The sequence below is a fragment of the Panulirus ornatus genome, chromosome 9 (assembly GCF_036320965.1).
Source record: "Panulirus ornatus isolate Po-2019 chromosome 9, ASM3632096v1, whole genome shotgun sequence".
NCBI lineage: Eukaryota > Metazoa > Arthropoda > Malacostraca > Decapoda > Palinuridae > Panulirus > Panulirus ornatus.
The window spans coordinates 10,202,135-10,214,552 of record NC_092232.1 but is presented as its reverse complement, the minus strand read 5'-3'; the positions used below and the strand labels follow the sequence as shown (position 1 = coordinate 10,214,552).

The 12,418-nt window shown below is 39.9% G+C and overlaps 1 protein-coding gene across 1 annotated transcript in view; it reads right to left on the bottom strand.

Annotated features, from left to right (window-relative positions):
- Window positions 1-1,213: 1,213 nt before the first annotated feature.
- Window positions 1,214-12,418, bottom strand: part of LOC139750195 (nucleolar protein 11) — a 47,822-nt gene continuing 36,617 nt past the window's right edge. Inside the window, exons 9-11 of the mRNA XM_071664620.1 lie at window positions 12,211-12,371; window positions 5,745-5,906; window positions 1,214-1,579 (exon numbers count right to left, since the gene is read on the bottom strand). Of these exons, the coding sequence (XP_071520721.1) occupies window positions 1,454-1,579; window positions 5,745-5,906; window positions 12,211-12,371 (449 nt within the window). The 3' untranslated portion in view covers window positions 1,214-1,453. The remainder of the gene's footprint in view (window positions 1,580-5,744; window positions 5,907-12,210; window positions 12,372-12,418) is intronic.

The window sequence follows — 12,418 nt, the reverse complement described above, 5'->3', positions numbered from 1 at the left end:
CAAGTATCTTCTTGAATATTTTCTATTTACCCTTGTACCATCTATCTACCTATATCTCTGATGCCTGCTCCGTTTGGGAACTCCCTTGAGGGGATGGCCATGCAAATAAGTCTCCATAACTGGTGAACTCCTGTGCCATTTCTTTGTATTTAGTGCCTCACCCTTAACAGGCCATTGGTAGAGACAACTACAGTGGTGTTTTTCTGAGGCTCCAAGCTGATGTTCCTACCAAATACTATTACCCAATGTGTCTACCATGCATTCCATCCTATATTTTTACCTTATCTCCCAGCCAATATTCCTACCGACTACTTCTACCTAATGCTCCTGTCTAATGTTTCTATCTACTACTTTCTATTACTCCTGCCATTTTGCCAAAAGGCAGGGATAGTGAATAGCACTCACCAAAGAAAAATTTTGAGTTATGAAGAATGAGTTGTGTGAGTCAAGTGTTGTCATGTGTTATGTACGAAAAGGACAGATTATATACTTGTGGACAAAATGCCAGCAGTCCACATGTGGATGGGGTAGAAAGAAAAGATAGCTACCAGTAATATACCTCCCTAGTTGGTGGCTGCTTACCAACTACTACTTTGTAACAGATCACTGACAATATTACTAAAGCACATCATACAATTAACAGTCACTAGTCAGTTATACTTCAGCATCTGAAACCTTTAGTCTACTGTCCACACATACATATATTAAAAGTGTCCTGCCTGTAATCAGTTCATGATCAAAACAGTATTTCATAAAAAAAAAAAAAAATCAGTCCATTTGACAGCTGCAAAGATAAATCGTTAATATGGATGTGCTTAGATGATGTAAAATTAAGAGAGATGACTATGAACAATGAAACTGCATTTAGAGCAATTTCAAAATAAAAACAGCACAATAGGGTGCTGATATAACTTGAAAAGTGTGGAGAGTGGCTGACAACATGTATGTAAACTACTTATACATAAGGATTCTATGTTTTGTATCTTGAAAAGTGTGGAGAGTTGCTGACAACATGTGAGTAAACTACTTGTGCGTAAGGATTCTATGTTTGACACTGAAGAAATGCAAAGAAAAAACTACATCTCAATGTGCAAATTGGCATACAAATGGTGGAAAGAATTCTTTTCATGATCTATCATGTACATTTCAGTGCAATCACACAAGAAAATAGAAAGCACTAATCCTTCTTAGGATGGGTACTAAGACCACTTCCAAGAGAATGTAATCTTTATTTGCTCTTTAACAAGTCTTCGTGTAATTATTTCTTCTGCATTATTACTTTACATACATCACCTAACAAATTTTTATAAAAAATATCTTGAGCCGAACTCTCATAAGCATATACAAAACATGAAGGTACCTCACAGTTTATGTTGGCTTTGAATTCTTTCTCCACACAAAAAAAAAAATCACAAGTCCTAATGTTAATGCTATCAACTAAAAAATCAATGGATTAGACAACAGAAAGATGTTCAAGTGAGTACACAGCTGAAGTATGTGTGTGCTTTGACAGACTCTTGGCTTTCACAATCCGGTCTACAAGAGGCTCCATGTCCACTACTCCTTCCAGGAACTTGAGCTGTTGAGATGGAAATCACTGAACCTAAGCTAAAGACCTACAAAGTCCTGCAAAAACCTTAGAAATGAACATAACAACCAATGTTTCCTGGAAAAAATTATCACTTAGATTAAGAACATGCAACATTACGAACCATCAGTGTTTAAACTCACAGTTGGATAAGAATCATGAAACCTGTATCTGCAGCATGTAAGGAATACAAATATTTCACACTCGAAAACTACGTGACTAATGCTAAGAATACTTAAAATTACATGGAATTTCAAGATAGAATCCCAAACTTTGTGGAGGGAAGTATAAAAGATAATCTTGCAACTGCCTAATTAATGACGGTTCACTTTCCACTGTCTTCATATCTTAAGCGTTCTAATCTGGCTATAAATTTCCTTCATAAGTGCTTTTTGTTTTAAGAGATCCTGACATCATATTTCCATATCTAATATGTACCAAGCAATCAAAATATCCTTCACTCCTTATGGGATGGCTCACAAATGACTTCATGCAAACTATAAGCTCTGCACATTTCTGCATATTCTCTCTTCCAACCAAATGTTCTTTCATCCATGTACTCTTATTTTTGTAAGAAACAAACATACAACCACTGAAAGAGTATCCAAATGAAGGCATTAAATCAAAGTCCTTTGATTAATAATTTTCAAATGAGAGTATGGCATGCATTTGGATGATGGAATGAATAAGATGTAGACAGTACACTGTGTATATAATGATCGAAAAAGCTGACTTAAATGTGCTGAAATGGTTTAGACATGTTGAAGGGATGAGTAAAGTGATGATCTATGGGGAGAAAAAGAAGGAATTTGATGGAGTGAAAGAAGCTTGAAGCTTGAAGGGCCTTAATATTTAGGAGGGTAAGTCAGAGGCACGCATGCAATACAGCAAACTTTAGAGATCTGATATACAGGGAGGAAGGCTAATGTGCAGTAAGTGGACTGAACCAAGGCATTTGAAGCAGTTAGATGAAACAGCAGAACTGGTCTGTGGGGGTTAGCTGTGGATGGTAGGCTCTGGTTTAAGTGCATTATACAAGACAACTAGAGTGAATGTGAGCAAATCAAGTTGTCTTATCTATTCCTGCTGCTACATCACAAAGTCATCAAAACCTTAAAAAATTCACTTCTAAGAGACTCTGAGAGTATGTGAAACTTCAATAAACACTTTGGATCAACTGCAATCCAAGCATTCACGATTTCTTAAACCACCCTTGGTTACACTACAAAATCCCAAACTCCTGGAAATATGCCACCATAAAGCCCTTATAAAACCTTAAAGCTACCCAATTCCCTCTCCTTCTATCACCCTGTATCACTGCTATCTTCAGGATCCAAACTCTTCAAAAACTTACCACTCTAGCTTACGCCCAATCACTCCACCACCATAAACCTCAAAGGGTCAAACCAACCATTCTCCCAACGCACATGTTGTTACAGTTATCTCCCATCTTTACCAAAAATTGTTTTAGATATCCATTATATCTTATTCAGTTTTCTTTAAGGAACGATAGGAACGATTCGTTCGGTTTTCTAAGTTACATTATCCAGAGTACATTAGATTCTTTTGAAGAATCTTATCATCAAATGTTACAATATGAAATTTTGTCATTAGATTGTAAATATATCAATGGTGAATATTTCTACTATTATTATATATTATATAGGAGCAAAAAATATGTAAGAGACAAGGAAGTAATAGGAAGCATTTGTATTCAAGAAAAGAAAAAGTAATGGCATTTGTTTACAAGCTGTAAAGAGGCCCAGAACCCTCTTTCTCTAGAAATGGCCTACAGGAAAGATGTAATACAACGCTGTTGGGTACAACTATAATGTCAATCTGTACACATCTCAGTTATTTCATATACTTGTGTCATAAAACTGAAGCAAGTATATTTACCAAAGATTTGTGAAGTAAGATGGAGAGAGCTCAACGCATTAAGAGTAAATTGTATTATTCATGTTCAGAGAGAGCCCATGTTCAATTTTGCTATTGTAAATATATTTTCGCAAAAATGGGTATGTTTGAAGGAATAGTGGTTCCAACAATGTTGTATGGTTGCGAGGCGTGGGCTATGGATAGAGTTGTGCGCAGGAGGATGGATGTGCTGGAAATGAGATGTCTGAGGACAATGTGTGGTGTGAGGTGGTTTGATCGAGTAAGTAACGTAAGGGTGAGAGAGATGTGTGGAAATAAAAAGAGCGTGGTTGAGAGAGCAGAAGAGGGTGTTTTGAAATGGTTTGGGCACATGGAGAGAATGAGTGAGGAAAGGTTGACCAAGAGGATATATGTGTCGGAGGTGGAGGGAACGAGGAGAAGAGGGAGACCAAATTGGAGGTGGAAAGATGGAGTGAAAAAGATTTTGTGTGATCGGGGCCTGAACTTGCAGGAGGGTGAAAGGAGGGCAAGGAATAGAGTGAATTGGAGCAATGTGGTATACCGGGGTTGACGTGCTGTCAGTGGATTGAATCAAGACATGTGAAGCGTCTGGGGTAAACCATGGAAAGCTGTGTAGGTATGTATATGTGCGTGTGTGGATAACTTTTTACCACTACAAAAAAGTGTGTATATAATTACGGCCATCAGCTGTCACATATTAGCCAGATGGTAAGGGAATCTGTGTCTAGCCCAAATCTCTCAGTTAACAGAAGCCATTATTCCAGTATTGTTTTAATGGGCCTATGGTCTGATTATACATCCTTTACAGTAAGAGGTGGAGGTAATATGTAACAATGTACATACACAGTGTTTGTAGCAACACATCAGCAAGTGGAAGTGAGTCAGGGTGGGGGAGGGGGGCCAAGGTCTTGGGAGTGATGAAGAATGTAAAGAATGTATGGAAGAAGAGAACGTCATCTTGGAGAGCAAAAATGGGTATGTTTGAAGGAATAGTAGTTCCAATAACATTACATGGTTGTGATGCATGGACTATAGATAGGGTTGTATGGAGGAGGGTGGATATGTTGGAAATAACGGTACGGAAGAAGAGAATATCATCTCGGAGAGCAAAAATGGGTATGTTTGAAGGAATAGTAGTTCCAATAACATTACATGGTTGTGATGCATGGACTATAGATAGGGTTGTATGGAGGGTGGATATGTTGGAAATGAAATGTTTAAGGACAATATGTGGTTTGATCGAGTAAGTAATGAAAGGGTAAGAGATGAGAAGAACAAATAGTGTGTGATTGAGAGAGCAGAGGAGGGTGGGCTGAAACAATTTGGACATATGGAGAGAATGAGTGAGGAAAGCTTGACAAAGAGGGTATATATGTCAGAGGTGGAGGGAACAAGAAGCAGGAGACCAAATTGAAGGTGGAAGGATGGAGTAAAAAAGATTTCGAGAAATCAGGGCCTGAACATACAGGAGGGTGAAGGGCATGCAAGGGATAAAGTGAATTGGAATGATGTGGTATACCAGGGTCGACTGGCTGTCAATGGACTGAACCAGGGTATGTGAAACGCCTGGGGAAAACCATGGAAGGGTCTGTGGGGCCTGGATATGGAGAGGGAGCTGTGGTTTTACACATGACAGTCAGAGATTGAGTGTGAGCGAATGTGGCCATTTTTGTCTGTTTTCCTGGCACTACCTCACTGAAGCAGGGGTAGCAATGCTGTTTCCTATGGGGTGGGGTGGCACCAGGAATGAATGAAGGCAAGCAAGTATGAATATGTATGTGTGTGTATATATGTATATGTATGTGTATATGTTGATATGTATATGTATGTATATGTACATGTATGGGCGTAGATGTACATATATGTGTATACGAGTGGATGGACTGTTCTTCGTCTGTTTCCTGGTGCTACCTCGCTGATGCAGGAAATGGTGATCAAGTACAATAAAATATACGGGAGACCGGGGGAAAAAAAAAAAAAAAAAAAAAAAAAATATACATATATCCTACCCTAAGCCAGGTACCCATTTCATCGAACAACAAATAAAGGTGGATGAATAGCTGTGTTGACTGTGGACTGATTGTTGCAACCATGATTAGAACCTATGCACCGAACCCTGGGTGGCCCATGAATGCATCACAGTCAGGAACTAACCGCTACACCATGGTGGTCCATATCACGGACGACTTGAATTTACCACAATGACTTTCAAATCAAGGTTAAAATTCACGAATACTATAAATGACCTTACACTTACCACGTTTGTCACCTGAGTAAAGCAGGATAGAAGCAAGCGGTGGATGTTGACCTGGGACGTCATAACCAATTGGTGGTAATTGGTGTCCAGCAAAAGGCTGAGCCAAGTGCTGACCTGATACAATGTGGGTACTGTCACTTCCTCTGCTGGGCAAACCTCTGCCTGTGGGTCAGTTTGAAACATTTTAATAATTCAAGAAGAAAAAAGAATAACAATCAGCAGAAATGCCAGTAATGTAAATTTTGCTACAGTATATCTTTTTAAGGTAAATATATTGCTTTCATTGTCTGATCTGACATAACAAAGAATGGAGGTGTAATAAACACCTATCTTCAGTGTCATATAAAGTGATGACAGCTACAATACACAAGAAAATGGTTATATTTTCCCTCATATGCATCAGACTGGTTTGTCTCAATCTTTCTATACAGGCATCTGTCTGAGACACTAACAAATATGGGCAAAGTGAATCTAAAGACTATTTTTCACATTTTTATACCAGATTTATTCCATACAAACATGCTAGTCCCTCATCTAAATGTGTCAAATACTTAAACTTTTCTCTATCTGTCAGAGTACTGATGAGTACTTAAAATGTGATCCTTCCACCACAAATGCTGCTCATCTCATAACATGCAATGAATAGTGCAGTCATCTATCTTGGATTTATCTAACATCATATCTAACCATGTCTAATCTTCTCTTCACCCTTTTACTATGGATGGGCATATACATTCTAGTAAATGTTTTTCTGTTCACTGTGGCTGAGTAGTGTATGCCTCAGTAATTTTTCTCTGTTCACTGCAGCTGGGTTATACATATACAAAAGCAGCCATTTTATTGTTTGCAGTGGCATCCCATGCATTGTTTCCAGAAACTACAGACTAATTTTTTTTGATATAATGGTCAGTATATATGCAGTGGGCAAGAATGCCTGTATGAGGTCTGAGGCATCATGTTATGTAATAATTCTTTCATCTGTGTCAGGTTTACAAGATAATGCATATTACTGATGAAAACCACAAGCAATCACATTTGTGTCAAGTCTTCAAGATAATGCATATTACTGATGAAAACCACAAGCAATCACATTTGTTTGTGATAAAAATCCTTCCAAATTACTGCACATCTCCCTACATATTCCTGGAATACCTCATGTGCCTTATATAAAGACCAGAAAAATCTATTAGTGCATGAAGAGATGCCACCACATTTGCTCTGAAGAAACGACTGCTTTGCCTCACAGATAACGTACTCGCAGTGATCATGGGCACTGGTAAATGCTGAAAGAGTGTCAGAGGAAGGAGAGCTTTTCCAAACCCAATAGTCAGATCCCTTGCCTGAACGGCCTTAGAAGAGGAACAGTTGAATCAAAGGTTGGAAGAAGTCTTGGAGGAAAAGGGGACAAATGCTTCCATTCTGGCAACAATAATCTCTGGTCCGTGTTTGGCAGAGACAAAAGGTGTCACCACAGAAGAGACAGTAATTTACAGTCAAAAAAATCATTTTTGCAAGCTATTCCAGTCAGCTTTGTGAAGGTGCTAATACTTATGTTGAGAAGGGGCTGCTGGAAAGGAAGATTCCATCAAAATAGAAACACTTACAAGACTAGGGTAAGATGAACCAATTGTGGAGGTTGTGCTGCTACAGCGTGAAGAATAAAGAGGTGAAGAATAGATCCAGAATATTATGAGAGTGGTTACAGCAGTCAAGACATATGGGTGGGGATGGTGATAATTTGGTCTAGATCACTGAGAATAGAACATATGAGGGCTGCAATCCCCCTCCCATCTGCATGGGAGAAATTCAATGATTCCCTAAGGTGAATGTTGAAATCTCCTGGGTAAAGGATCTTGCCTTGCGGGAGAGAGGATGTCATGGCCTCACAGCAGGAGTTTAGATAGTGGAAGACAGATATAAAATCAGTACAATTAGGATAGCACTACATGAAACACAGGAAGACCTTAGTAGATGGGAGATAGACCTTGAGCCGGATAACATCAATGCTTGGGGCCTCAAGGTCCATAAGGTGTGCAATATGTGTTTTGACACTGAAATAGGTACAGACACTACTTTTAACCTGGAAACTTGGGTGAAGATTATAGTCGGATATGAGAAATGCGCTAGTGAGAACCTTATTGGACAACTGGGTCTCAGAGGAAATTACAATATTCAAAGAGGTACTAGACAGATGGTGTTCAACAGAAGAGTGGTTTACTAGAGCAACCACAAATGTCTGTAGTGAATAAAAAAAAGAGGCAGGTCTATCGAGCTGGAAAGATTGTGGGATGGGCAGGTACTACTACTGTCTGAGCCCTCCTTCTCACAGGCAGTAGAGTCAGGCAGGAACCCAGATATTCTTGACACTCCATGATGCCAGGGACTAGGGTTACAGGCTTGTTAGACTGTATTGTGATTATATTTGAAGGCAAATGTTCATCCAGGATAGCAAGAGAACTTATATGGAAAACAAGTGAGGTTTGAATAGCTGTATGGTGCTTGTATGGAAAAGATGGCAGGACTAGCCCAGTAGTCTCATTCTGATTAAACAGAAAGTACAAACAGTATTCCTAACATGAAAGGTGTGAGATAGTTCCTGGTACAACTTTAATGCTTCTCAGTCAGGACGACAGTACCAACCTAGGCGGCTGCTGTCAACAGCCTACCACCGAAGGGACTTCTCTAAAGGTAGAGGACAGGATATTCTTTTAGTTAGCTGGGGTAATGGAAGAGGCACAGGAAGTGGTCCAGGTAAACCATGGAATAGTCTATAGGGAATTGCTGTGGATAACTGGCTTTGGTTTCAGTGCATAATACATGACAGCTAAAAAGTAGATGCTTGTAAATCGGACCATTATTCATTTGTTTCTGATGCATCCTCACTAAAGCAGAAAAAGCAGTCTGGCATAAAAAGAATGAACACACAATTAAAAAACATACATAAATACCAACATTATAAAAATACACATACACTGTACTGTTATTTATTTATTAGCGAGGTAACACAAGGAAACAATCGAGGAATAGCCCAACCCACCAACACAAGGAAACAATCGAGGAATAGCCCAACCCACCAACACAAGGAAACAATCGAGGAATAGCCCAACCCACCAACACACAAATGTATATACATAAACGTCCACACACCCACATGTACATACATATGTATTTCAATGTATATATACATATACATACACAGACATATACATATACAAACATGTGCATATCCATACTTACATCACAAACAAAATAGCATTCCCACCCATCCCCCTCTCCATCGAGGCAGTACCAGGAACAAACAAAAAGGCCACATTCGTTCACACTCAGTCTCTAGCTGTCGTGCGTAATGCACCGAAACCACAGCTCCCTTTCCAAATCCAGGCCCCACAGACCTTTCCATGGTTTACCCCAGATGCTTTACATGACTTAGGTCAATCCATCGACAGCACGTCCATCCCGGTATACCACATCGTTCCTATTCACTCTATTCCTTGCACACCTTTCACCCCACTGTATGTTTAGGCCCCGATCACTCAAACTCTTTTTCACTCTATCTTTCCACCTCCAATTTGGTCTCCCGTTTCTCCTTCTTCCCTCCACCTCTGACACATACATCCTCTTTGCCAATCTTTCCTCACACATTCTCTCCATGTTTCCAAACCATTTCAACACACCCTCTCCTGCTCTCTCAACCACACTCTTTTTATTTCCACGCATCTCTCTTACCCTTTCATTACTTACTCAATCAAACCACCATACACCACATACTGTCCTCAAACATCTCATTTCCAACACATCCACCCTCCTCTGCACAACCCTACAACCCTATCTATAGCTCACATTCTCGCCTTCCACATATTCTTCAACGCTAACAGAAAGTTTGCTCCCTCTCTCACCCTGTGACTCACTTCTGCTTCCATGGTTCCATCCACTACTAAGTCCACTCCCAGATATATAAAACACTTCACTTCCTACAGTTTTTCTCCATTCAAACTTACCTCCCAATTTACTTGTCCCTCAACCCTACTAAACCTAATAACCTTGCTCTTAATCACATTTACTCTCTATTTTCTTCTTTCACACACTTTACCAAACTCAGTCACCAAAACTGCCAGCACTGTATCATCAGTGAACAACACCTGACTCGCTTCCCAAGCCTTCTCATCCACAACAGACTGCATACTTGCCCCTCTCTCCAAAACTCTTGCATTCACCTCCCTAACAACCCTATCCATAAACAAATTAAACAACCATGGTGACATCACGCACCCCTGCTGCAAACCGAAATTCCTACTCGTACACATGCCTTACGTCCTCGGTAAAAACTTTTCACTGCTTCTAGCAACTTACATCCCACACCATATACTCTTGAAACTTTCCACAAAGCATCTCTACCCACCCTATCATGTGCCTTCTCCAGATCCATAAATGATACATACAAATCAATCTGTTTTTCTAAGTATTTCTCACATATACTCTTCAGAGCAAACACCTGATCCACACATCCTCAACCACTTCTGAAACCACACAGCTCCTCCCCAATCTCATGCTCTGTACATGCCTTCACCCTCTCAATCAATACCGTCCCATATAATTTCCCAGGAAAACTCAACAAACTTATACCTCTGTAATTTGAACACTCACCTTTATCTCCTTTCCCTCTATACAATGGCACCATGCATGCATTCCACCAATCCTCAGGCACTTCACCATGATCCATACATACAGTGAATATCCTTACCAACCAATCAACAAAACAGTCACCCCCCTTTTTTCATAAACTCCACTGCAATCCCATCCGAACCCGCTGCCTTGCCAGCTTTCATCTTCCGCAAAGCTTTCACTACTCTTCTCTGTTCACCAAACCATTCTCCCTGACCCTCTCACTTCACACACCACCCCGACCAAAACACCATATTCACTCCATCTGCTCAATTCATCACTACTTGTTATTATCTCCCCATTCGCTCCTTTCACTGATGTTCCTATTTGTTCTCTTGTCTTACATATTTCATTTACCTCTTTCAAAAACATCTTTTTATTCTCTCTAAAATTTAATAATACTCTCTCACCCTAACTCTCATTTGCCCTCTTTTTCACCTCTTGCATCTTTCTCTTAACCTCCTGCTGCTTTCTTTAATACATCTCCCAGTCATTTGCACTGCTCTGCAAAAATCACCCAAATGCCTCTCTCTTCTCTTTCACTAACAATCTTATTTCTTCGTCCCACCATTCACTAACCTTTCTAATCTGCCCACCTCCTACCTTTCTCATACCACATGCATCTTTTGTGCAAGCCATCACCGCTTCCCTAAATACATCCCATTCCTCCCCCACTCCCCTTTCGTCATTGGCTCTCACCTTTTGCCATTCTGCACTCAATCTCTCCTGGTACTTCCTCACACATGTCTGATTTCCAAGCTCACTTACTCTCACCACTTTCTTCTCCCCAACATTCTCTCTTCTTTTCTAAAAACTTCTACAAATCTTCACCTTTGCCTCCATAAGATAGTGATCAGACATCCCTCCAGCTGCCCCTCTCAGCACATTAACATCCAAAAGTTTCTCTTCCACACGCCAATCAATTAACACTTAATGCAATTAGGCCCTCTGGCCATCTCTCCTTCTCACATACATATACTTATATCTCTCTTTTTAAACCAGGTATTCCCATTCACCATTCCTTTTTCAGCACACAAATCAACAAGCACTTCACCATTTCCATTTACAACACTGAACACCACATGTACACCAATTATATCCTCAACTGTCACATTACTCACCTTTGCATTCAAATCACCCATTACTATCACCCGGTCTCATGCATCAAAGCTGCATACACACTCACTCAGTTGCTCCTAAAACACTTGCCTCTCATGATCTTTCTTCTCATGACCAGGTGCACAGGCACCAATATTCACCCGTCTCTCTCCTTCCACTTTTAGTTTTATCCATATCAATTTAGAGTTTACTTTCTTATACTCTATCATATATTCCCACAAATGCTTCAGGAGTAGCGCTACTCCTTCCTTTGCTCTTGTCCTCTCACTAACCCATGACTTTACTCCCAAGACATTCCCAAACCCTTGAGTTTTGTTTCACTCAGAGCCAAAACATCCAGGTTCCTTTCCTTAAACATACTACCTATCTCTCCTTTTTTCTCAATCTTGGTTACTTCCACACACATTTAGGCACTCCAATCTGAGCCTTTGAGGAGGATAAGCATTCCCTACATGACTCCTTGTTCTGTTTCCCCTTTAAGAAATTCAAATACAAGGAAGGGGGGGCGGGGGGTTTTCCAGCACCCCACTCCCACCCCCTTTAGTCGCCTTATACGACATGGGGGAATACTTGGGAAGTATTCTTTGTATCATAACAAAATAACACAGGAATTCAGAACAATCATGCTCACTTCTTTAAATTCAGGGAAGGATTTACATGAAGAATTTTGATTTAATAAACTTACCTCACCAGTTACTATCAAGTAATTGAGATACTGAATAAGGATAAGTGAGTGATCAAAAGAAATTCTTGGTAGATATATCAGTAACTGGGCATTCGTGAAGGGTTCTTTTAAAACTCTGTTTATAAAGTGTGCCTTGGCAGCGCTGAATGGACATACGATTTCTGTAATTAGAAACAATCAACATTAATTTTCCTTCTTAAAACAACAT